At 46.6% G+C, this 26,529-nt stretch overlaps 1 protein-coding gene across 2 annotated transcripts; it reads left to right on the top strand.

Annotated features, from left to right (window-relative positions):
• The first annotated feature begins 16,875 nt into the window (after nt 1–16,875).
• Fgg (fibrinogen gamma chain) lies at nt 16,876–23,977 on the top strand. 2 transcript variants are annotated; one of them, XM_050158832.1, is made up of 10 exons: nt 16,878–17,100; nt 17,195–17,239; nt 17,402–17,585; nt 17,675–17,768; nt 19,327–19,457; nt 19,713–19,846; nt 20,720–20,904; nt 21,664–21,941; nt 23,057–23,226; nt 23,757–23,977. In XM_050158832.1, exons 1-10 carry the CDS (start codon nt 17,005–17,007, stop codon nt 23,769–23,771), a joined length of 1,332 nt encoding a protein of 443 aa, XP_050014789.1. In that variant the 5' UTR covers nt 16,878–17,004; the 3' UTR covers nt 23,772–23,977. The 2 variants fall into 2 exon arrangements, with proteins under 2 accessions (XP_050014788.1, XP_050014789.1); XM_050158831.1 differs by lacking the exon at nt 23,757–23,977 and having other exon boundaries at nt 16,876–17,100; nt 23,057–23,547.
• Nucleotides 23,978–26,529: the final 2,552 nt, after the last annotated feature.

A 26,529-nucleotide genomic window follows, 5' to 3' on the forward strand; every position in this document is an offset into this window, starting at 1 on the left:
CAGAATCCTAAGTCTCTGCCCAGACACTGACCAAACAGCGTTGACCTAATCCAACACCTAGAGACAGGCCATGGGATGGAGGAGGACCCCTGAGTCTACATCTACACACACAGCTTGTGAGTGATAGAGGCGAGATGGAGCCCATGGTCTCATCCTATGCCTTCCACCTGCGTGTTAGACCATGTGGGTAATGACAGCAGGACCATCAGAAGGTATCTGCAGATGCCATTAAATGCCGTGCTGGACTGCTGAACTGACCAAAGACCTGTCATGGGCGCATAAGCGTCAGGGATTGCAGATAATGTGTGGAGCCTTCGCTCTGTGCTTGTGCTCTGCCCCATCCTCCTGGCCTTTCCCTGAATCTCTCTCTCTCTCTCTCTCTCTCTCTCTCTGTCCTCTCTCCCTGAGACAGGCTGACCTCAAAGCCCAGGTCCTCCTGCCTCTGCACCACCAACACACCAGGCACTCCGTGGACATACCCTTAAAGTTCCCTGCTTCCTAGGTCTCCATGTCTTCGGTGGTTCAGCCCATTTATATCCAGCCATGCGCCACTACTGCCCCTCCCCTTTCCAAGGCTCCCCTAACGCTAGCTCATTAACTCCATTCTAGCCATCCTCACTCGGGCTGAGAATCCTGCCTCAAAGCATCCCCAGCGGTTGCTTCAGTGAGAGCAGCATCCCCCACCCACCTCCAGCCTCTCATCTAAAACACGCTGGTGTCTTGGACACTCTACCCTGTGATGTTACACAGGTTAGAGCGGTGTAGCTGCATTCGTTGGCATTTTCACTCTCCAAAACGACAAGTCCCACATTGAGAATCTCCTTAAAAATACCAGACGTCCTACCATTTCCCGTAATTTATGAGACATTTCTGTAAATTTGAGAATACCTTGATTTCTTCCCCAGATCCCACTTGGGTCCTTTTTTGTTCACTGCACTGTGGACAATTAACTCACTCATTTTCTAAACGGCCGTGTCGCTCCCCCTAGTGGATAGTGAGAGTACTAGAAATAAAGTCTCTTCCAATACTGTAGTATTCTGAAACTGTCCTTCACAGAAGTAAATGGAATGTTCTGTATCAAGACGATCGATGATTCAAAACGTGTCCTGCCAGTCTTTCCCTCTCCTCCCCGCCTTCCTCCTTGCCCTCTCCCCTCTCTCTTTTCTTCCCTCCCTCTCTCGTTCCCTCCTCTGCTGTTACTCCCTAGCCTGCTGTTGATCCTATAACCCATTCTCAAGAAGAGACCTTTCCCTAGCAAAGACGCCTGTTCAGTGCCGGGAAAAGGTGGTCGGCAGAGGCCCTGGAGTCTCTGCTCACCCAAAAGATCGTCTGACATAGTCTTGTCAGAGCTTCTGCTTCACCCTGACTCCGGGACGCTGTCATACAAAGACACACCCGGAACCGCAGATGACCAGTGTTGCCGGAGAGGGAAGCGCTGCACTGCCTTTCTGGAAATTATCTCCAAGTTCTGGTGACTGAACCATAGTTTGCAGTGTTCTCCCAGACGACTGGAAGCACCTTCTTCCCATAGAGCTTCACACTGACTGGTGTTCACCTAGAGAGATAATGGCCGTGCCAACCAGTCTAAGATGCATTGCTTAGCTCGTGAAGTCTGATATCCCCTTGACTAGAGGAAACTGTGATGACCCATACAGCACACTTGTTAAGTTATCTTCTTGGAAAGTGTCTTTTCGCACACAGAGCCAGGGCAGTCTCTACAAAACGAGGAGCAGCCCACGCTCCAGAGCTAAAGAGAAATGTGGCTGTTGCTGTACCCGGTAATCTGAGTTGGTCCCCAGACCCCTGTGTTGGAAGGAGAGCACCTACTCCACAAGCACTCACTCCCACACGCTCTCTGCGGCATGCACACCCATGCATCCAAGCACACACACAGCATGAGTGCAATAAATATAAACAGTTAAAACTGTGTTTGGGGGATTGGAGAAATGAATCAGGGTGACTAACAGCACTTGCTGTTCTTCAGAGGACCTGAGCTCAGATCCCAGCACCCACACTGAGCAGCTCTCAACAACCTGCGACTCCTGGTCTAGGAGATCCAACACCCTATTCTGGCCTCCACGGGCACCTGCATGCACGTGGCATACACACACACACACACACACACACACACACACACATGCACAGACACACACACATGCACAGACACACACATGCACATAAATAAAATAAATCTAGAAAAACAATGCTATGATACTTTTAAGACTTTTAAGGTGCTTGTGTACCACCACGGCAGTAATACAGGCTACTCAACTGTTTATTATTTGCAAGTCTGCATCAAATATTGGGAAGTTTTAACAGTCATGGTCTTTAGACCACGCCAGATGAATCTCACAATATACTCAAACCAGTGGGAAAATCTGACTTGTTCAAAACAAACTGAACTTTCCTGTTATGGCAGTGAAATAAGGATTTATTACTACAACAGCTTCTCTTCTGTGATGTGCTAGCTTTTTAACTCCATTTTATTAAATATAGAAGTTAACATTATCTATGCCCTGACCATTTGCTAAACCTTACACTAATCAGTGACTCAAAATTCAGTGGAATGATTATAGTACTAAATACAGATAATTAGAATGAGGATCCCAGTAGGGGCGAAGGCGGGTGACACAGTTACTCAAACGTTCCCGGTTTGTGGCCAGAAGGCTGTTGAAGATCATGTGAGAAAATTAATAATGTGAGAACCGTCCCAGACAGGGACATCTAGTCTGTACCCTGTAACGTCATCCTTCCCATGGTAACTGATTCTTTCAGGGGACTTTGAAAGAACACCAGCTTTAAACACAAAGGAATGTACGTCAACAGGAGCGGTCCAAACACACTGGCAGGAGAATGGTCCGGTCTTCAAAGCAGAGCTGAGGGCCCTTCAAATCAAAGGGAGCCTGGGAGCCCAGACACAGCTCGGCACACACAAGTACCCACCGCACTCTGTTGGTTCTGTTTACTAGAGGATTTCCGCACAAAGAAAGACCACCAAAGGCCTGACCGCCGGATCGATGCCAATATGTGCAGCCAGGCCTTGAAGATGGAGACCTGATGGGCAAACCTTTTTCTTTTACTCGACTTCTTTACCAGGTTGCCACAAAGAGGGAGCAATGAGGATAGACTTCTTAAAATTTTGCAAATTGTTTATCCAATTTATTACTGGTGTGTGTGTGTGTGTGAGAGAGAGAGAGAGAGAGAGAGAGAGAGAGAGAGAGAGAGAGAGAGAGAGAGAATGGAATGGATAGGCACAAGCAGAGGAAAACTTGGTGCTGTCTGTCTGAAGGACACTAGCCCCCTCTAACTGTGGCTCTGGCTGGCCTTACCCTTTTTCCCATTTCCTCTGCCTTGCTAACAACCATTAGATTACTTTCCTTAAGCTAGACACCGAGATTTGTTTTCTCCTTTGGCCACTTCCTCTGCCTGAGGCTGACTACCAAGGACCAGAATCAAAAGCTCCCTTTGATTCACCTAATTAACATGCCCAATTAAAACGAAACACCCATTGTCTTTATAAACTGCCATTAGCCTGCACGCCAAGTCTGTCTCTCTACCCAGAGGCAGTCCTTCACAAATACCCGCCCCTTTCCTCTGTCCCTTTCCCTTCTCTTTCTTCCTTATCTTTTTCCTATTTCCTTTACCACCACATCCTAGCCCAGGCCAACACAGACACACACACACACACACCTTGTGCTCTTCTTAAAATTACACCTGCAGTCAGGTGGTGGCGGCGCACACCTCTAATCCCAGCCCTGGGAAGGCAGAGGCAGGCAGATCTCTGTGGGTTCGAGACCATCCTGGTCTACAAGAGTTAATTCCAGGGCAGCTAGGGCTGTTACACAGAGAAACCCTGCCTCGAAAAATAAAACAAAACAAAAAGTCCAAAGACTCCTCTGTTCTCCCTCCAAATCTTCAACTGCTGCCCCCCAAAGCAGCTGCGCTGTCGCTGTGGCCGCTCAGAGGCAAGCCTCCGCCCTCGGCCCTGCATTTTAAAGATTAGGTACTGACTTGTATCAGAAGAGGGGACAGACAACTATCAGGAAAGGAAACTCAGAACAGGGTGAGGGCAGGAGGGAGGGAGGGACCGACTGTTACAGGGCAGGGAAAGAGGGAAGGAAGGAAGCTTTGGGAACATGTCCTGCACACTCGACTTGCAGTGTGAGAATTATGTGCAGAGACAGAGGTGAGGTGCGTGAGAGCCTAGATGTCATCTTCTGGATTTTGGTGTGTACAAAATGCTCTTAACTTTTGGCCCTCGACTGATAGGGGTGGGCGCGGGATACAGGTGGTCGCCCTTTCCCGATAGTCAGTGACTGTCCCCAGGACGCAGAGGCACTGCAGCCCTGGAGTCCAGCTGGCCATCACCCCAGGAGTCAGGGAGGACCCCGCCTCCCCGCACCCTACCGCGTCAGGCTGAACTCTCGATCGAGCGCGCCCCCTGCTGGTCACCCGCGCTGCACATCCGGCGCGGGAAGAGGTCCCCAGCACCGGTCCCAGGAGCTCAAGGGTTTCAGCTGCACCCCTCACCGGGAAACGTGGGCGATCCGAGGCTCTTCTTGGTCTCTGGAGGTACCGCGAGGCAATTTAAAACTACTTAAAGATTCCCAAATTCAGCGTCTGAGTAGGAAAATCCACCAAGGCAGAAATGGAGTCCAAATTCTCGCCCAAAAAGCCAGGAAATTCTGCCTCTTCCCTCTCGTCGCTGAGGTGAGGCCCCTCTCATCTGATGGTGCTGGTTTCTGTAGGGTTTTGAGGAGTGGATAGAGATGAAAACAGTTATCAGTGATCTCTATGGGTCAGCATCTGGCGGGATGGCCCAGTAGGGAGGGGTGAGCATCCGGGCAGGAACAACAGTGTTTTTAAGAGAGATGCTGTGCCCTTCTCTTTGTCTGTCAGACTGCTGAAAGGGTGGGTCTCCAGGAACTGAAATTTCCCCCAAGGATCTCATTCTTATTGGAGGAGGAAGAGGCTGCAACTTTGGTGCCCGCCAGAGAGAGGATATTGTCTCCCAGAAAGAGATCTCACAAGGCTCTCACAACACGGAAGCCATGATGGTTGACTAAGACAGCCTAGTGATGTACACTTCTTGTCTTCTCTTTAAATATAAATCTCACGTCAGGACCCCCTGGATGTCACTGGACCCCTTCATTTGTTCTTCCCCTCACAGTCACCGGGTCACCTTTCTGTTGAGGACCGGTGGCCAAGATTAGCCGTTTAGGCTACCAGGGCCCAGACTCTCCGATCCTAACAAACTCTGGTAATGGGTGAATCCCACACAGCATGGCACCTTCCACATCACTTGGCCACATAGACACAAAACACTACTGATAAGGGAAGGACGGCAAAGAACTCTGGGAGAGGACAGGCTGAAGGGGATGTTCATGTTTAGATGGTGTCCCTTAGCAACCCGTCAGGTGCCCCTGTATCAATAAGCATGAACACTGGCATCAGCAGCCTTCTGGCATACGAGTGGCCGCTTGTTGGGAGGAAATCAATAACCCAGAAGCCAACGTAAAAGGGGGGACTTGGGCTTTCACGCTAGGGCTGACCTCCAAGTGCACAGTGGGCCTGTGACTCCATCCACTCTGACATCCAAGTCTCTCCCAAGCCTCTACATGTCAAAATTCGGGGTCAAAGTTCTGATTTGAGGGCCCCTCTCAACATCGATTGTGGACCAGCATGATACCGCGCCATACCGTCTCCCAGAGGAGAAATATGACATCTGTGCAAGAGTTCAAATACATACAAAAGAATGAGCAGGGGATCGTTAATTTAGTCTATAACAATCTCCTAAGCAGTGAGTTGAGGAATGGGCCTTTTTGTCTAAGCACCAGCAGGTGGCAGTGTGACATTAAGTATCGGAGCTGACTTGTCTGCTGCGGGCCTTCAAAGTTCTTGGTATTCTGGTCACCAAATCTAATAAGCCTACGTAACCTCGGACATCTGGGACAGCACGTGCTAGGAAAATCTGTCTGCAATTCTGTGTAATAGAGTCTTCCATGCAGCTCAGAAATTTGGGTTAGGAGACTCACTTCACAAAACATATTAACAAAACCTTGGCATCCTCCCTACCCCTGACTCCATGGAATGTGAAAATATTGAAAATGGCTAGGAATACGAAATACTGAAAAAAACTAATTTGTTCTGTGTTATGAAATATTATTATTATTCGGTAGAACTAAAAGTCTTCACATCATCAGGGTGTGAGGCAAGAACCAGCCATTGTTTCATTTCTGTTTTGTTGGCTTTTGTTTGTTACATTTGTTCTGTATGCTGGAGACTAACCCAGTGGCCTAGGGAGGCTGCATGATCCACATATCCTCCGTCTGTGAGATGCCCTCCCAGCCCTTATTTTAACTCCTATTTCAGATCCCGCTTCTGCCCTTGGGCTCTTTTATGTTCTCAGATCATCTCAGAAGCTGCCCTGACCCCGGCTGGCTCATGGGGTCTCACGCCAAAGCCCCAGTGATACTAGAGTTAGTGGACCTCACCAGTCCTAACAGGCTGAGCTCTGCCCTCCTTCTTCAACAGAACCAATTAAAGAGCCAGGTAATAGCGAAAAGCAGACAAAGATTTGTTCAATGTGGCCACGTTGGGAAGAGGAACACATAAAGAGGTCCAGTGACTTCCAAGATTTAGGACAAGGGGTATGCATAACTAAGCCATCCTAGCCAGGGTCTGGAACAGGCAAAGGTCAGCCGACTCCTTTGCTGTCCAGGCGAATTCTAACAGCCCATTTAAACCAATCTAGTTGGTGCTGGCACTTGGCAGAACTCCAAAGCATCATGCTATCAATTCCCTTCTAGAATGTTCACTTAGCTTGATTAGGCTCACACTATTGATGGCCAGTGTGCAGCCTTCTCCTCTTATAATTTCATACAACAAATCCAGGGAAGCAGTAGCAGCTACTCTTGGCTGTATTTCCTTGCGTATTGGTTTATTTGGTTATTATTAATGTGGCCCTTCCAGGTCTAGATTGGCTGGTCATATGGGCACCAGTCAATATTGAAAACGTTACAGTTTTGCTTTGCCCTTCTACAATTTAAGCAGATAAAGTCCTTCTCTGTCAGAAAGCTTCAGCGAATGCCCCTATCCACTCTGAGGCAGGAAGGCTAGCCATGGAATAGAAGAGACAGGAGGATGGGTTCGCCCCACCCCCACCCCACCCTGGCTTCTCATGTCTTCCTGGCCAACAATAGTAATTTCATCATAACTGACCAGACCTCCCTGTCCCCACCTTTCCGAGAAACATTTGCAAGCACGATTGTCAAAAGACCATGTCTCCCATGTGACCTGACGCACGTAAGGCTTTCTGTGGTCCTTGTCTTCAGTGCTACCGCCAGCGTCCCCTCCTCTTGCTACAGCCCAGCGGAACAGGCAGCGAAACTCGTCTTTCAAGGATAGAATTCCGAGCGCAAGAAAATAAATATGGCAGCCCGTACTCTACATAATGTCTCAACTGGGTTGTGATTACGTCATTCCAAAGCCCCTGGTCACTCGTACGGTCACTGCCAAGCGCTCATTGCCTGCCTCTCTTCACGTGCAGCGTTCTTGGTACCTAATCAGCAGACTCACTGAATTCGGTCCACTCCAGTTCTGCCCGAAATGCCCGGGCTCTGATGAGGCTCCCTAGGCTGCACTGCTAGGCTGTGTTCCCTGCATCTGGAGGTGTCCTCAGGGTGCCAGGCGTATGGGAGCCTTCCACCTTCTGGGGGAACCATGGGCAGATTCTCCAGGGACAGTGACTTTCCAAGATGGTATAGATTCCCTTTCCTCTCTTTGACCCAACTTAGAAGCCACTTAAGCTCAGGCTTAGTGTGCATTTTGATATCATAGGAATATCCCATAGCGATGGCTCAGTGGCTCTCAGCCTTCCTAATGCTGCGACGCTTTCGTACAGTACCCCATGGTGGTGACCCCAACCATAAAATCACTGTGTTGCTGCTTCCTACTGTAATTTTGCTACTGTTATGAATCATAAAGCAGATATCTGTGTTTTCCAGTGGTCTTAGGCGACCCCTGTGATAAGGCCGTTCGACCCCCCAAAGGGTCCCAACCCACAGGCTGAGAAATCCTGGTAGAGCGCTCGTCTTACGCACTCCACAGGTGTCTGCTGGGGACAGTGTTCGGAGTGTGGATATGTGTGGCCTGCAGGTGACAGCAGTGAGCAGCCACCAGCTTCTCCATTAACCCCCACACAAACCCAGCAAAGGCTGCCTGCTCAGTGGGCGTTCCTCCCCAGTCAGCCAGCCTAGGACAGCACCTCTGGAGTCTGTTTCCTCAACTTTTGTCCCCAGAGTTTCTCCATAGTTGATGTTATATGATATTTGCTTTATTGCCTCTTTTTAGCTTTTTCTAAAATATCACACATACACACACATCAACTGTTTATGTGTAAGTGCCACAAGACACATGTGGAGATCAGAGGACAGTTTATTCAGAAGTTGCTTCTCTTCCTCCCCTCTGTTTCTGAGAACTGAACTCAGCTCTTCAGGTAGGACAGCAGGTGCCCTCATCTGATGAGCAATTAGGCAGCCCCTGACTGCCTCATCCCTGCCTCTCAAATGTCACCTGACCACAGGGTCTTCATCATGTTCGTATTGAACTGGGCCTGGAAAACGGTGCTGGGTGTAGACCTGAGGATGACGGCCGCTTGGGGTGAATAACTGTAACCAAACTGAAGGAACATTTAAAGGCCTGTCTTAAGATGATTTTACATCATTTCTCGGCCGAGTTAGAGGCAGCAGTGGCTACGCTAACCTTCAGTCCATGCGATTCACAGGAATGCTCATCTGGGCACGTTGAGGTGTCTGACCCAGTCGTGGGGGTGGATGGTTAAGCAATGGGTTTCCTGGATCTTGGTCACTGTTTATAGCCGGTGAAACACACTGTTCTAAGTCTGCTTCCTCACGATTGAGCTCGTCCTAGTCACTGAACGTTACAAACAGGCCGTGCTCAGGAAGCTCTAGCTGCAGTGGTTCTGAGCCAAACTGGCTTGCACCCCTGTCTTTCTTGCAAAACTTTCAGCAAATATTTGGGCTTCTGACCGATCTGGTTTTGCAAATGTGATCTGTTTATGAAGTGGAGGTCACAGCTCCTGCATACAAGGTAGAGAGAGTAGACACAGCCTTCCACCTGGGAAGGTGGCTGGAGTGTGTCCTCTTGTGTGATCCCAGGAAGCCAGATGCTTCAAGATGTCAACACGAGGCTAGCCTCCCTACTTAGATATCACTTTGAAGGGCAAATGCACAGTCATAGGAGGGTGGTAAACCTCCCTAGCATTGAGAACACACACACACACAAAATCCAATCCTCTATGTGTTTTATGTGTTCTCGTTCAAGACTGCAAGTTAAAGCAGGCATGGGCATGACGTGGGCATGGCGTGGGCATGGCGTGGGCATGGCGTGGGCATGGTGAGCTGTTTCCCGGATGCAATCGGATTTTCTATTCTTCTTGGGCAGTATAAACTCCACCATGAAAGAAACACAGCTGATGTGTCAGAATGACAGGGATTTTCCCATAGTAGAGGGCTGCCTGTTTTTGCTGCCTCTCTCCCTTCAGGCTTAGAAGACTGTTCTGGAGCACATAGTCTAGTGAGCAGAACTTGACGGTTCCGTTCCTCACTGTGTTCGCTCATTCGTGTGGCCTAACCTGCATCTCTGGTCCTTCCCCAAGCAAGGGAGCCATTTCCCTTGTGCCCATGTGAGGTTTTCTGTCTTTGATTTAACATAAATTTAAAATTATTTATTTAATGTGTGTGAGTGGTTGACCAGCATGTTGGTACGTGCACGATGTCACATCAGAAGAGAGTGGGCATCCCCTAGAACTGGGTCTCCCATGGCTGTGAGCAGCAAAGTACTCCTAACACCTGAGCCGTCATTCCAGGACATGCACACAGACACACACATGCACACACACACATCATACACACGCACATGCACACACACACACACTGCTCTGCCTTTGATGTAAATATTGATGCTGAAATCACATTGTTCACTTTCACTTTTATGGACTTTTTTATTATTTTCATTCACAAAACAAATAGTCTGACAACTTTGCTGCTCTGCCTGGAATTTTTTTTTAAACTATGATGTTAGGTTTGTTTTCAATATACCAGTGGGTCATTTTCTTTCTCCTTGACTTGAGAAAAATCCTGTTCCGGTGAGACTATAAATGTAGCTATGATCTGTAAGTGGGTCACGTGGTTCAAAGATGCTCTCGTGTCAGAAGTGATTCAAGTTTCCTCGGACCCCATGCAAGCATCTTCCACTAACCTGCCACGAGGATCCAAATGATCAAGACTTATTGATCTCAGACATTGAGGTCAGCATTGAGAACCACTTCCAGCTCAAGCTGTAGTGAGCACAAGATAAGCATAAAATAATTTAAACCTAAGTGTTAGAAAGAAGACTGTTGAAGAGCGTGTCTCCAACTTTAACCAGAGAAGAAGATATGGAGGAGACATATAGAAAGAAAAAAGGTAGGTAGAAGGAAGATTAGATAGACAGATAGACAGACAGATGACAGATAATAGATAGAAGCATAGATAGATAGACAGATAGATGATAGAAGAAATATAGGTTTTACTGTAATAAATTATCTGTACTTTAGTGCAGTCTTTTTATGTAAATACACATATTTTTAAACATATAAATGTTGAACTGTACATTTTCTCCAATAGCTCAATAAAAACAATAAAAAATCCTATAAACATTACAATAACCCAGTTCAATCATCAAATCACTCTTGCATCTTTGTCTCATTTTAGATTAAGAAATGCTTCCTGGGGCTGGAGAGAAGCTCAGCAGTTAACAGTGATTTCTGTGTGAAAATGAGCATCAGAGTTCAAATCCCAGGACTCATGTAACATACCAAACATCCCTTACACACATGTAACCCCAGATTGGAGAGGTTCAGGGAGAGACTCTCAAAGGAATAGGTAGAGAATGATAAAGAAAGATATCCCATGTCTTCTTCTGGTTTTTGAATGTGGGCAGAGGCACACACACTCACACACAGGAATATACATATATGTATGGGTGTATATACACAGCAGGTTCTCTGTGCATAAATTATGGCTTCCAGTTTAGTGATTTTATGGACTTCTTGGGTGTGCTAATGAGTGGGTCTCTGATTTTTTTTTTGGCATTTTATTTTTTTTTATTTATTAAAGATTTCTGTCTCTTCCCCACCGCCGCCTCCCCTTTCCCTCCCCCTCCTCCAATCAAGTCCCTCTTCCTCGTCAGCCCAAAGAGCAATCAGGGTTCCCTGCCCTGTGGGAAGTCCAAGGACCACCCACCTCCATCCAGGTCTAGTAAGGTGAGCATCCAAACTGCCTAGGCTCCCACAAAGCCAGTACGTGCAGTAGGATCAAAAACCCATTGCCATTGTTCTTGAGGTCTCAGTAGTCCTCATTGTCCGCTATGTTCAGCGAGTCCGGTTTTATCCCAGGCTTTTTCAGACCCAGGCCAGCTTTGGTGAGTTCCCGATAGAACATCCCCATTGTCTCAGTGTGTAGGTGCACCCCTCGTGGTCCTGAGTTCCTTGCTCATGCTCTCTCTCCTTCTGCTCCTGATTTGGACCTTGAGATTTCAGTCCGGTGCTCCAATGTGGGTCTCTGTCTCTGTCTCCTTTCATCGCCTGATGAAGGTTAATATTCAGGAGGATGCCTATATGTTTTTCTTTGGGTTCTCCTTCTTATTTAGCTTCTCTAAGAACCCGAATTATAGGCTCAATGTCCTTTATTTATGGCTAGAAACCAAATATGAGTGAGTACATCCCATGTTCCTCTTTTTGGGTCTGGCTTACCTCACTCAGGATAGTGTTTTCTATTTCCATCCATTTGCCTGCAAACTTCAAGAAGTCCTTGTTTTTTACTGCTGAGTAGTACTCTAATATGTATATATTCAATACTTTCTTCATCCATTCTTCAATTGAAGGGCATCTAGGTTGTTTCCAGGTTCTGGCTATTACAAACAATGCTGCTATGAACATAGTAGAGCATATATTTTTGTTGTATGATAAGGCCTCTCTTGGGTATATTCCCAAGAGTGGTATTGCTGGGTCCATGGGTAGGTTGATCCCAAATTTCCTGAGAAACCTCCACACTGCTTTCCAGAGTGGTTGCACAAGTTTGCATTCCCACCAGCAATGGATGAGTGTACCCCTTTCTCCACAACCTCTCCAGCAAAGGCTATCATTGGTGTTTTTGATTTTCGCCATTCTGACAGGTGTAAAATGGTATCTTAAAGTTGTCTTGATTTGCATTTCCCTGATCGCTAAGGAAGTTGAGCATTTCCTTAAGTGTCTTTTGGCCATTTGAACTTCTTCTGTTGAGAGAACTCTGTTCAGCTCAGTGCCCCATTTTATAATTGGGTTGATTAGCCTTTTACGGTCTAGTTTCTTGAGTTCTTTATATATTTTGGAGATCAGACCTTTGTCAGTTGCGGGGTTGGTGAAGATATTCTCCCAGTCAGTGGGTTGCCTTTCTGTCTTAGCGACAGTGTCCTTTGCTTTACAGAAGCTTCTCAGTCTCAGGAGGTCCCTTTTATTCAATGGGGGGTCTCTGATTTTTGTGCCTTCTCTTGAGCTTTTCTTTTTCCTTCTGTTTGTTTTTGTTCAATTCTGATGTGTTGATTTTTTAAAGTAATTTATTTTTATTATATGTTCATTGGTGTTTTACCTGCTTGAACATCTGTGTGGTGGGGTCAGAAGCCCTGGAACTGGAGCTGCAGACAGGTGTGAGCTGCCGTGAGGGTGGGGTGCATGGAATTGAACCTGGGTCCTCTGGAAGAGTGTCCACGCTCTCAAATGCTGAGGCATCTCTCCAGCCCATTGATTTTTGTTTCACCTTATTGTATTTTATTATTGTCCTTTAGAAACCTGTTTGTTTTCTAATGAGAGACAGAAAGGGGTGAATGTGGGTGGGAGGGGAGGTGGGGAAGAACCGGGAAGAGTAGAAGAAGGGGAAAACCATAATCAAGATATTGTGTGACGGGGGGAAATCTATTTTCAATAAAGGAAAAAATTCCTTTTTCCGCTAAAAAACAAAAAGGAAATGCTTTGTAAGCAAGTGCAGAACGGTGGTGAAGCTCACAGACAGTGGGTAGCATGGGTTTGCGTCCCTGGGTTAAATCCCTGACCTGGCACAGTTGGTGGCTGTGCCACATGCCCGTCTTATGACGCTCCTCATGCTTGAGTTCAGGTCTACCTTGTAGGCTCATTCTAAGCTCTGAACACAGGACTCACGAACAGAAACCTCTGCGCTGTGGTGTGGCATCAGCATGAAGAAGGTTCTCCAATCTGGGGGCTCTTAGCAGACTTTTAAGCTAATATCAGGTCATCAGGACAGGGTGTCATCTTTGTTGGTAAACTGATTCTCCAAGTCAAGTTCAGCAGACACTTTCCGGAGTGAAACTGCGCAGACAGGGACTCAGAAAAAGTCACTAGTTGCATGGGACACCTGTTCCTAGCTTTCCACGTGCTCAAGGCAGAACACAGCTGGGTGACAGATTCTTGGACAGTTCTTGCTCTCGCAAACAAGCCTGTGCCTTCTGAATCATTGTACGTTATTATTTTGGCTTACGTGAAACATCTAATGTTTTCTCTACAAACAAACATAAAGTAGAGGGAATTCTAGTTAAGATTTCCCTAGGAATTCATTAATCATTTATCATTTATCCGGGAAAAGGGTGGCCCAAACATGGAGGGGAGCAGTTAGTCAAATATAATTAACCAAAGTGTTATCAAGGAATGCAAGACCAATGTAGGTCACTAGATCTGGGGCTTGAAACTAGCAAAATGTCAATCTTTCCTTTTTTTAAAATTCTGATAATACATTTTTGATTCTAATCTAGTTAAAAAGAACAAAGGTGCTTTGATTTAGGGCCCAAAGGGTTGCCTGGCTGTCAAATGCACTTGCTGCTCTTGCAGAGGATCTGCGTTCTGTTCCTGGCCACATGGTGGCTCACAGCTGTGCATAACTAGCTTCAGGGGATTCTTCTGGTCTTTCCCAGTACCTGGCACACACAGGGTACTATGTATGCGATTGTGCAAACCGGCACTCATACACACGGAATAAACATCAGTAACTCTTTTTTTTAATTATTGGATAAGATACAGTTTTTTAAAATGTTCAGCTGATCAGTTTTACCTGTGTTGTACTCATAGAATTTTATGAGGTTGGGAGCCTAATACCTAACCTGTGCCAATGACTGCAGCCTGAAATTCAAGTCAGTGTGTCCCACTGTTTGTTGCAAAGGCCTATCTGCAGGTGGCTCTGACACTGTCACACGCCTGCTTGTGAGGCATCAGTAGGCTTCTCAGCACTCAGTCTGTGAAGGGTGTGTTCCTTTCAGAGGTAACCCAGAGCTCTCTTGTCTATGGAACCTTCTAGATGGCAGATAGTCACACGGGTCATTTCTAGAAGAGAACGTTCTATAGTTGCAGCAAAGCTTATTTTTTTATGAATAGAGATTACCAATAAGAATTCCTATTAAAACTACAAAAATAAAGAAATCTCTGTTTATACAAGTTGCCTAAAACACCCTGTACATTGTAAGCCTTGAAAACACAAAGTACTTCATCAAATCAATGTCCTCAGTGCATCACCCTCTGAGTTCCGGTGAGGTTGCTAAGAGTAAGTAGAAGTATTATTTCTGTTCTAGTAACACAAGTTATAAATACAGGGAGACTAGGGGACACCTAATCAGTAAGGCCTAGAGATGGGATCCCAACATGGACTCCAGCCTCCCGAGCAACTACAGGTGTTGTATTTTCCGCCTGGGCTCCCCACTCGGTAAAATCAATGTTTTAGTCATCCTTTTCCAATCAGACCAGGAAAGTCAGCGTATGCTGAGAGGAAGGTTGAATACTCGGGAGCTAACAACAACCTTAGTAACAGTCAAGAAGCAACTCTCAGCCCAGCAAATAAATCACTGCAAATGGCCAACTCCTGTGCATTTTGATTAGATAATATGTACATTTTTCAGAATTGTAAAGGAATAGAATAAAGTATTCTTGCCCAACATGGCTCTGCTCCCTACCGCAGAGACAGCAGTGGAGCCGTCAGTGTTCTCCGGAAAACACGGATGCCTCTGGGTTGTTTATGCATCCCATCACCATTTTCTCCAAAAAATGCAAATGCCGTCATGCTTCCATCTTTCCTTTCTCAGCGGATGAGGCGCCTCATTTACGTTTGTAATTCAGAGAATTCAAGAGTTCTGGAGAGCCGGCATCGAGACCCAGCCCCTGAAGGCGGCCAGTAGTTAGGGTTAGCTCTTGCTCCTCTGCTAGGTGCCATAGCCAAACGCTAAGTTTCTGCTGGTGGGTTAGTAGGTTATACAATGCAAGGTTCTTATAAGTCCTGCAAATGCAGAGAGCTGGATCCAGTGCTTTGGAAGGATGCTGTGTTAGAGGGGACCAGCCTCCAGGAAGCAGGACTTCTGGCTTATTGGGACTTTTTTTTTTTTTTTTTTGAAAACCAGATTCTTCAAAATTTTTTTTTGAAAAAATATTTTTTTTGAATTTTTTTTTCAGTAGTTCCTATGAATCTTGGCAAACCAGGCCCCTCCCCTCCAAAAGAGCAGGCAACAAGAGAGCATCATCAGAACTAGGACTGCCCACGGCACTGGAGAGAATGCTAGGAGGGTCCTTCAGGAAAGACTCGGGGATGCACAGGGTAAAAAGCAGCAAGTCTAGGCAGCAACAGTGTGGTTTGCATTCACTGTGACAGGAGATGAGGGTTACCAAGGGTCTTTAAGTCTAGGAGGCAAAGGTGTGGTCAGTGTTCACCGTGACCAGAGATGGGGTTACCAAGGGTCTTTAAGTCCAGGAGGCAAAGGTGTGATTAGTGTTCACTGTGACTGGAGATGGGGTTACCAAGGGGCCGAATGGCACAGTCAGATCTCCTCTGAGAGAAGATGGCAAATGGCTCATAGCAAGAAGTGACTGAAGTGGACAGGGAGCCAGTTAGAAAAGTTCCCTTTGTTCAAATGACTTCTGACTAATTACAGGGTCCAAACATTTGGTTTTTTATATCAAAGCACACGCGGCTTTGTGAAAACTCCAAGTCAAATATCAAAACGTTAGTGCATCTTGCAGATTAGATGCCTTTCCTCCCAGTCACACAGCTCGCTACAGTTTGTCCCGGCGGAAGGAGAGCAACTGCACACACTCAGTGTTAGTGCCACAGCTGCTTGCCGTTGTCAAAGAGAGGTGACAGTGCCTTTTCCCCCACAAAGACCTCCTCAGAGTCTTTCTGTCCTTGCTCCTTCGGCAAGGCTCCTAATGTGGTATGTGGGAGGTGGGTTTCTCTGACTCCAGGCTTTCCCTCCAGGAACTGGATGGGGCTTTGAGTCGAACCAGTGAACCCATGGCCCCTTCCCCTTTGCAGCAGATGGGAGCCAGCCTCCCTTCCAGCTCTCAGACAAGTTGAGAGCAAAACTAAATGGGACTTGACCTGAGAGAAAAGGACAGATGGACAGGAAACCATTTCCAACATGATCCATTCATAGGAATACAGTAGTGAGGCGTGGAGGTTACAAATGATAGTGTCACCTTGTCCCTGGGCTCAGAGAGGTTTTTGATAATGCCTGTGGCTTCAGCAAGCCAGACCTCAGAATAGGCCGGGTTTGTACTGGGCGGGTCAGAAGGCTGTGTTTGTTCTCCTGGTGGTGGTGTACTGGAAGCAGTTGCATCACGCAGCCTCCCTCCCTTCTCCGAGCAGCAACCAATGCTCTGCTGGCTTTTGCAGATGCCTGCAGGTCTGGGGATACAGCTTGGGCTGAGCCCAAAAGGAGGAGCTTACACCTGTGCGCAAAAGCTGGAAATCAGGCAGAGCACAGAGGGAACCAGGACGAGCAGAAAGAGCCCACGCTTTCTGGTAAAGAGGCCCCGTGACCAGTTCCAGCCACCTTTAGTCCCGCCCAGACTGGCAACTCACATAAAAGACCTAGGAGAGCCCAAGAAGTCACAGTGCTGGCTGTGAGGGGCTGGGAATGCCAGAACACCCGGACGCCATGAATTGGTTCTTGCAGCCCCGGAGTTTCATTCTCTGCTGCACGCTCTTACTGTTCTCTCCGATGGGCCTGGCGGTGAGTACCCTTCAAAGGCCATATTGTTTTAAACGCAAAAAAAATGAGAAACGATCGGCGCTACTAGCAAAATGTTTGTGTTTTTCCCCCGCAGTATGTCGCTACCAGAGACAACTGCTGCATCTTGGATGAGAGATTCGTAAGTAGATTCTTCGTCGTCCCCTTTCCTGGAACTAGAGGAGGATGGGAAGACAAGGCAGTTCTTCCAGATCCCAGTTGACGCCTTAAGCTTTAATATTTCTGGGTAGGACTGGAGACTCCTCTTCTCGGGGTATTCAGTCGCCTCCTCATTGACTTGCAGGGTAGTTACTGCCCCACCACCTGTGGCATCTCAGACTTCCTGACCTCTTACCAAAACGATGTGGACAAAGACCTCCGGATTATGGAGGAAATCTTAAACAGTGCTGAAAACAGAACTGCGGAAGCCAAAGAACTGATCAAAGCGATCCAAGTTTACTACAACCCCGACCAACCCCCAAAGCCAAGTGAGAAAGCCTGCGGAGGGGTTACCTTCTCTGCCTTTAGCTGAGCTTTTTGCTTAAGTGGTTCCTCTGTCTCTGGCCCTGTGTCACAGGTATGGTAGAGAGTGCCACTCAGAAGTCGAAGAAGATGACAGAAGAAATTATGAAATACGAAGCGCTGATCCTGACACACGAGACCAGTATTCGGTGAGTGTCTGGGTTTTAACTTGCTCTCCACGGCAGATTGAGACTTTACTTAATTATTGCACGTTTCACAGAAAGTGATCTGGGAGCGTGTCTTTCATTCAAAATAGCACATTGGCATGAACCCCGTGGATCTAGGAACTAGCACAAAATAAGTTGCACCAGCTTGTAATTAAAGAAATACTAAATAACCACTTCAGAGAAAGGTTTATTGTAGTGTCTCCAGACGCCGTCCTGGCCCTGCTTGCCTCAACGGCGTGGGAATTGGGGTGTGGAAATACAATCCTCTTCACAAATATGTCACCAAAGCGGCATTAACCTGCTGCCCACAGCCCCAGAGAACCTGCACAACAAAGAGGCCCCTAAGAGCCTAGAGACAAGAGCTCCTGAGTAAACTGGGAGTGTGGGGGGCATGAGAGGGGGTATGGAGGGGGGGGAGGAGCGGAGAAGAATGGATAGCTCAATAAAAACAATAAAAAAAGAAATCAGAAAGCAGACAGGAGAAGGGACTTGGCTCCTCTAGCAAATCTTGTCAAAGGTGGAGAAAGGGAACATCTTGCAGCCCCTTGACCACAGCACATGGCCCCAGCCGGAACTGCCGACTGCCCTCTGTGCTCACTCCTAACCTCCCAGGAACTCTGGGCCCTTGGGTGCAGTCTGAACCCCTGCCCTGTTGTCCCCAAAGCTGAGCTCACAGCGCTATCGGAAACAGAGTTAGACGGTAGCTGGGGAGAAGAGGCCTCAAACATATCTCTCGCCTTTCTGCTATGAGAAAGTACTGCTTGTTGCTACAACTGTCATTAAAAATTCCATTAATCTATAGTTTGTGTAAATTGAATTATTGTTCCAATTTCCACTACTTTTGTTCTTCATCAAAGTATAAGGAAACCATTGTGAGAAAAATTTTCCAGAACAGAGGAGCAAAGTGGCCCAATAATTTGTCCCTCTGCCTTACTTCAAAGACAGACACGGTCGTTTACGCATTGTTCATAGCGATCTGTCATTTCTGAATATTCATAAGCAACCGTGTGAGGGACGACCAAGACGAAATTCCTCGCTTTCCCCGGTGTTTTCTAGAGATATGGAAATAGGAAGGGAAAGTAGCGACTGCTGTGTGGTTAGTTTCCCAGGTGCCTTCCCACCTACGCTATAGAGCAGATGGAAAGCCCTACATGGCCTGTGTGAGCTACTGCTTAGCCAGGCCTCCCACCCACACGTTAGCACCCCAGTCCCCTCATAGGAAAGGGACAGGGCAGAAAAGCCTCCTACAGTGACCTTTGTTTATTGACAGGGACTTTGGTGTTTGTGTTCAAGGTTGAGATGGCCTGCCCCCTCCAAGTCCCATTGACCCTCCTGCTGAAATGGATTAGGATTTTATTTTTCTTTTCCCAAAAGGTTCAGTTTAATATGGCAATCCGAAATTTTGCAGTTTCCCAAGAATGAAGTAAACTATCTCAGAGGAGTGCTCGAGAAAATAAAACAGCATTTCCGACAGAAAAGAATAAAAGTGTGTTCTTCTGAAAGAAGGGCTCACCCTGTTACCGCATGGCTCTGTTTCTAGGTATTTACAAGAAATGTATAATTCAAATCACCAGAAGATCACGAACCTGAAACAGAAGGTAGCCCAGCTTGAAGATCAGTGCCAAGAACCTTGCAAGGACACCGTGCAGATCCACGACACAACTGGGAAAGGTAGGGAGGAAATTTACCCCGGGATCCGGGTCATCAAAGCAAGCAGCCAAGAGAAAAGCCATTTTGCAAGGCACAGCAAGTCTGGGAAGCTTCTGGCCTTAATCTTAAATCTCAGGATCCAGCTGCCCAGAGTTTTCTTGGGCGCTAATCACTGATTTTGGAAGGAATGGAGATAGGAAAGCCTAGGGAGGCAGCCAAGACTCCTACCTGGGTCCCAAGCTGCTGCAGCACTGATACTGGATTCTTCTTCATCAGATTGCCAGGAAATCGCCAACAAGGGTGCCAAAGAAAGCGGGCTTTACTTCATCCGGCCTCTGAAGTCGAAACAGCAGTTCTTAGTGTACTGTGAGATCGATGGATCTGGAAATGGCTGGACAGTGCTGCAGAAGGTAACTGCCTCTGGTGGCATCTATATTAAATAATGGCCACGGTGCTCTGGACACCTCTCTAAGCACCCTGTGAACATTGGCCCACATAACCCTCACTGTAGCGTCTTTGAGGCGAGCCGTATTCTCCCCTGAACTTGTAGAAGAGACGCTGAGGCATGAGCCCACCTAAGTAATGAGTACATTATTCTGCTGTCTCATGTTATACGGTCATGGATGCCAGGTCCTTTAGTGAAGGCGTGGAAGAGGCCACTTTCCTCAGATCGAGAGCTAGGGCTGGCCATCAAGAGTAACTAAAGCCTCTCCTCCTTTTTATTTTTATTTTATTTTAGGCATCTGCCTACCTGGTAGCCACTGCAAAATTAGTCTTTTTTTTTTAACCTTGTATACTTCCTGTCATGCAGCATCCCCTGCAGGGCTGATTATTGGGGTGTGATTGAGCAGTGCACTGTGCTACCAAGTATGAATTCTGAGGATGTCTGTGGGCTTTCAGAAAACCGACAACCAAAACGAGAAAAAAAAAAAAACCCTCTCCTTAATGTAGGATTAAACATGCAGCAAGCGTGTGTATGTTTGTCTGTGTGTATATGTATATGTGTGCGTGTGTGTGTGTGCTTGTGTGTATATGTATGTATGTTTGTGTGTATTTGGGTGTGTGCTTGTGTGTGTGTGTGTGTGTGTGTGTGTGTGCAGGTGTGTGATATTTACAGTCCTCAGAGCATCTTTGTCCTATCTGGTAGGCGATGGAATGGAAGCATCTTGCCCGGGGTCGGTTAGCTGGCCGTGGGCAGAATCATAACCTCCACGTTTTGAATGTTGTTTCTTTACACGCACAAATCGCCTGCCCTCTCCTCTTGTCCACGCTGCTACGACTAGAGGCTTGATGGCAGTGTGGATTTCAAGAAGAACTGGATTCAGTACAAGGAAGGGTTTGGACACCTGTCTCCCACCGGCACCACGGAGTTCTGGCTGGGCAATGAGAAGATTCACCTGATAAGCATGCAATCAACCATCCCCTACGCACTGAGGATCCAGCTCAAAGACTGGAACGGCAGGACCAGGTAGGGTGTGGAAGGGACTTTCACTTTCCCTTGTAATGTTTTTGCTGCAAATGGGCAGTGGCCGAGCACAGAACAGTCCGACAGAGGCAAAAACTGTGTCCAGGTTCTTTGCAGGAGGGCGTTTGCTTCTTGGTCAGCCTTTTCCAATGTGAATATCCTCCATTTCCCCAAGTGCAAAGTATTAGGAAAGAACTTAGATATTTTCTGGAAATCTCTATTTATTCACAAAGGGCGGTGATTCTCTCTGCTCTGCAGAAACTATAGCTTCCTTCACAAGTTTTCCCGAGGACATCTCTGTGGCTCTCGTGGCTCTCATTCTGTGCATCACACAGGGTCCAGGGCTTCTGGGATGTTCTAGAGAGTCTTTGTGCCGGTCCCTCAGGGCTCTGTGGAAGGCAAGCCTTCAAGTGGTGCTGGTGGACGATGGCACCTGCCTCCTCCCTCTCTGGGGCATGGGTCTCCTCGCTGTAGACTGTCGGGCCTACAATAATGTGTGCACAGTGGTAACAAAAGAAAGAAGAGATAACTAGACTTCCCCAAGTGTTTTCATCTGATATTACGATCCTGTGACTAAAACCCAAGCGTGTGGCTTTTTAGCTTTTCTGGGATTCCCTGAAGGCTTTTAGATCCACTCTGGGTGGTGGGATGAGCTCAGGACCGTGCACACAGGCATTGCCTAGATTTGCAGAAACCCTCGCTCCATTTGTCTGCTCTGGCTTTGTGACTGAAGATACGCCATCCTCCATTCCATCCTCACAGCACTGCAGACTACGCCATGTTCAGGGTGGGTCCTGAATCTGACAAATACCGCCTGACCTACGCCTACTTCATCGGGGGAGACGCCGGAGACGCCTTTGACGGCTACGATTTCGGTGACGACCCCAGCGATAAGTTCTTCACGTCCCACAACGGCATGCAGTTCAGCACCTGGGACAACGACAACGATAAGTTTGACGGCAACTGTGCAGAGCAGGATGGGTCCGGTTGGTGGATGAACAAATGTCATGCTGGTCACCTCAATGGAATTTATTACCAAGGTAATGTTTTTCTTTAGTTATGAGTAATGGGGTAATGGATGCTTAATGGCTGGGTGATAAAGAGAAGCAGAGAGATGAAGAATTACAGTAAACACAATATGGTTTTTTTACTTTATAGCTCTTTACTTGAGATCAGAATAGAATAATACTACCTACCCATTGGCGTTATCGTAATAATATTAAGCTTCTGCCTAGAGCGGTCACCTCTATACTCCCTCCTCCTCCTAGGAGACATCGGTGTTGGCTTATTGTGCAGGAACTCTCGTTGTCTGGGTTGGGGTTTGGGGCAGCGGTGTCTTCTTTGGACACCATGATGTATGATGTAGATGGACTAGCATAGCCATATCCGTGCTCGTGGACACGTTACCCCGGCTCAGCTGTCTGTGAACCATGTGTCATATAAAAACGGTGGCCAGTGAACAGATGTCTGGAGAAATGGAAGAAGAGGCAAAGAAGTGCTCGTGAGAGCAAAGGCTCACAAAAGCTTCAGTGAGGGGTCGAGCTTGGGGATTGATGACGGAGGCGAAGGTTTCTGTAAGGCTGAAAGGGCTTAGAACACCGATTTCACCAACCACCTAGCAGTTCTGAATGGAGAGACCCCAGGGATTCTAAAGGCTCTTTTAAGAAATTAGAATCCAGCCCTGTCTACTGACAAGAAACTGCACAGTGATGTAAGACAACTTTCTAGAGACCTTCATAGAATCTTTTATTACCAAGATTATACTCTTATACTGTGTCAGGAATTTATGGGTTTACCATAGTAACCTGAATGCAGATGGCTTGCTTCCAGTAGCTGAGAGAGAGAAAGACACAGATGGAGACAAAGACAGGTGGGGACAGACAGACAGAGAGACCAAGAGAGATAGAGAGAGGCAGATAGACAGACAGACAGGCAGGCAGGCAGGCAGGCAGGCAGACCAAGAGAGATAGAGAGAGACAGGCAGAGGTATTCCAGGTTTGGAAATAATGTATATACTTCAAGTAAGTGTGTGACCACGAAAATGGCTTGTTGGTTTTCAGTCAGGAGGAAAGGCTACAAAGGTGACGATGATTGTAGGGACCCCGAGGTGAGGAATTGCAAGGAAAAAGACCCATGTCCCTCCGACTCTTTGCAGGGGGCACGTACTCAAAGGCCTCGACTCCGAATGGCTATGACAATGGCATCATTTGGGCCACGTGGAAAACCCGCTGGTACTCCATGAAGGAGACCACCATGAAGATAATCCCCTTCAACAGACTCACCATTGGAGATGGGCAGCAGCAGCACCTGGGGGCATCCAAACAGGTCAGGGTGGAGCATGAAGTTGACATTGAGTACCCATAAGTCACCTGCCTACAAGCTCCGAAAGACACAGAGAGCTCACTATTAATGTCCGCTGGCCTGTACGATGCGCCAGTGACTCCCATGTTCTTACTCTATTTATTAATTTTAAAATTAAAATTTAAATTTGAAATTTAGTTCTTAAAATGACACTTAGTCCTAAATGAAAATGAAAATCCACTTTGGACCATATTTCTAACTGACTGGAATCAGATTTATTAAAAATTGTTTATTTTGTTTGACCTTTGCCCTAAGTATTAAAAGTAAAACTACTGCTTTATTTTATGATCAGCTGTAATTTATTATTTCTGTTGTTGTTTTTATTGTTTCTTAAGTACTTTAGTGTATACTAATAAAATGAGAGAAAATTTTAGAATTTCACATGTATAATTTTCCAGTATATCTTACCTCTACATAATTCATATTTAGTTCTTCTTTTTTAAACAAAATGGTTATATTTTTTAATATATTTTTGTTTTATTATATATTCATAGGCTGGAGACGTTTAAAGAACATTTCAAAGCTGATTTGATTTTTTAAAGACTTTATCCGAGCAAAGAAATATAATATTTTTCTTATGAGACAATGGACCTTCAAAGGCTCACTTCATTTTAAGAGTTAACGGAATCCATGTTGAAAACTCCATTAGCAGTTTATGCTGGCGATAATTTATCTACATGCATTTCAATAAACGTCATTTTGTTTCCTAAGATGAGATACTTGGTGCCTTTTATTGACCTTGCAGAGCATCACTTTTCCCCAGTTACTGTTAGTTGCTGAGTTTCCATGTTACGCCACACATAGGATCTGAGCCAATGGGAACAGAAGGGAAACAAGAACCATGCCTCTTGCTCTCCAAGGGGTACGAGACATCCAGAATATAGTAGCTCATGGTGACAGAGGCAGCAACCTAAAGTGACAGCGTCCAATGTCAGAACGCAAGCAGAAGTCACAGAGTCACAAGCACACAGCAAAGGCACATCGTTGGCCAAACACACTGCTGGCATAAGCGTAACTCCTATCTCACGCAGGACGGTCATCCAGAGCAGGAAGCTGGGGGGGGGGGGGAGACACACTGCCCATCTCACAGGTGAGCATGAAGGCAAACAGAGGAGCCATTTACTCGTTCTAAATGAGGGACAATGAGGTCCTGGAAGTTTGCTTCAGCTGGCACTCGCTTTCGGGGATCAGCCAAGCCTGGGAAACTTGCTCCAGGTGGCCGCACTGAGTGCTTGTTGTCGTCCTGAGAAAAGACCACCTTGTGCTGACGTCCTCAGCTTTAGCTTTGGATAGTCTTATTTTCCACCATTTCTTTCCAGATTTTCTCATTTCCTGGTTCTCTTAACTCCCCATTTAAAAATATTCTGTAGAGATGCCACTACATTGCTTAACTTACTAGAATCAGCTCATATTCATTTTTCAGTTAATTTTGAGTCACAGAAAATGTATTAATTTCAAATTTACGCTTATTTGGTTATTAGCATCTCCTGGTGAACCCTGAGGGTTACCGTTTCAGAAACAAGGCATGAGAAATACTTTCAGACTCAGTTAGACCGCGCCTCTGCGAGTAATGGGAAAGTTTAAACCATTGTCGCAGTAAATCGACCACAGGTGCAGCCTTTAAAGCACAGCTGAGTGTTCGGGCCTCATAACAGATGTGGGGCTCCCCTCCGCTGCTTGGAACCGCCGGTAAATACTGCTCACCTCTCTCTACTTCTCTGAGCACTGGAAAGCTTCAAAACAGAGAGGCTAAATGCCAGGTCCCAAGGTTCCACCCCTAACCTCTAGAGGGAAGCTTCCAAAAAGGAAAGGGACTACAGACTTGGGACAGTGTGGTTGTGGTTTTGGTAGCACGCGGGGCATCCTGGGTTCCATCCCCAACAAAAACAAAAGAAAATAAAAAGTCTTGGTTTTTTAGCTCCAAGCCATTGGACTGTAAGGAAGATGTCTTGTGTTCATAGGCAAGAATAATTATTGGCCAAATGCCGTGGCTTAAAACATACCTTTTTCCAGTCCTTCCAGCGGTGTGGGTGTGTTGAAAGTGAGTGGGTACTGAAAAGTTGTAAGCAGCCAGGTGCCGTGACCCGTAGCTTTAATCTTAGCACTTGGGGAGGCTAAGACAAGTGGATCATGAGTTCAAGACCAGCCTGGGCTATAGCATGGAGCACTGTCTCAAAAAAAAAATGTCAAGGAAAAAAGGAGTGGGAAACAGGGAAGGAAAAAAGAAGGAAGGAGGGGAGGGAGAAATTAAGTATAGACACCACATCTGAGAGCTTCCCAAGACCTTAAATTATTTCACTTTGACTCAAACCAGCGTGGATTAACAACGGTATCTTTGTAGTAGATACCGTTTATCCCGGTCGCAAATGTGAAAAACTTAGGGCACATTAAGATCTAGGAGAAAGGCCTAGCTACCAGTTCCTTCTTAGTTTGATGACGCTTGAGAAGAGTTGTAAGTGGAGGCTGTGTTCCGTACCTGGCCACCCAGTTCCAAATAATTACACAGAAACTACGTTAATTACGCAACACTGTTTGGACAATAGCTTACGCATATTCCTAGCTAGCTCTTACACCTTAAATTAACCCATTTCTGTTATTTTTTATTTTACCACGAGGCTCATGGTTTGTTACCTCTTGTTTCTTGGGTAGCTGCATGGTGTCTCCCTGACTCTGCCTACTCTCTCTTTGGATTTCCTGCATGGCTTTATTCTGCTAAGCCATTGGCCAAAATAGCTTTATTCATTATCCAATAAAAGCAACACATATACAGAAAGACATCCCACATCAAAGAATGATGCAGGCTGGCTGTTGGCTCAGTGGGTAAAACACTGGCTATCTGTATCTCTAGAAGCCAACACGAACCCAGACTCTGTGGTGTAAACCTGGAATCAGGGCTGTGGAGAGGCAGAGGTGCAGCTCAGGACACTCAGGGGCCAGCCAACGTGGAATATAGAAGCCTGTTTCAAATAATGTGGGAGGTGAAGACCAGCATCAGAGCACACACACACCACAGCACTCGGACACCGTCCTCACTCATATGACCACACACACACACACACACACCACAGCACATGCACACCGCCCTCATTCATATGACCATATACACACACGAGGGGGCAAGGCAAGTGTTAAGAAATAGCGTGAGGTGAAAATATTAAAGATAGGCAGTTAGTCCACGTAGACAAGGACCGCTGAGTGCAGAAGGAACCTTACTTCATGTACGTCCGTGTGGATGTGCTCACCGTGGGAGGCAGAAGTGGAGAGGCT

The sequence above is a fragment of the Alexandromys fortis genome, unplaced genomic scaffold (assembly GCF_014885135.2).
Source record: "Alexandromys fortis isolate MF-2015 unplaced genomic scaffold, M_Fortis_MF-2015_v1.1 scaffold_102, whole genome shotgun sequence".
Lineage (NCBI taxonomy): Eukaryota > Metazoa > Chordata > Mammalia > Rodentia > Cricetidae > Alexandromys > Alexandromys fortis.

Bases quoted from the DNA above. Each gene is read 5' to 3' on its own strand.
- Fgg (XM_050158831.1), top strand. From the start codon at position 17,005: ATGCCAGAACACCCGGACGCCATGAATTGGTTCTTGCAGCCCCGGAGT. The intron at 19,458-19,712 runs GTAGGGAGGAAA...CTTCTTCATCAG, and splicing joins CCACGACACAACTGGGAAAG to ATTGCCAGGAAATCGCCAAC. The intron at 20,905-21,663 runs GTAGGGTGTGGA...CCATCCTCACAG, and splicing joins GACTGGAACGGCAGGACCAG to CACTGCAGACTACGCCATGT.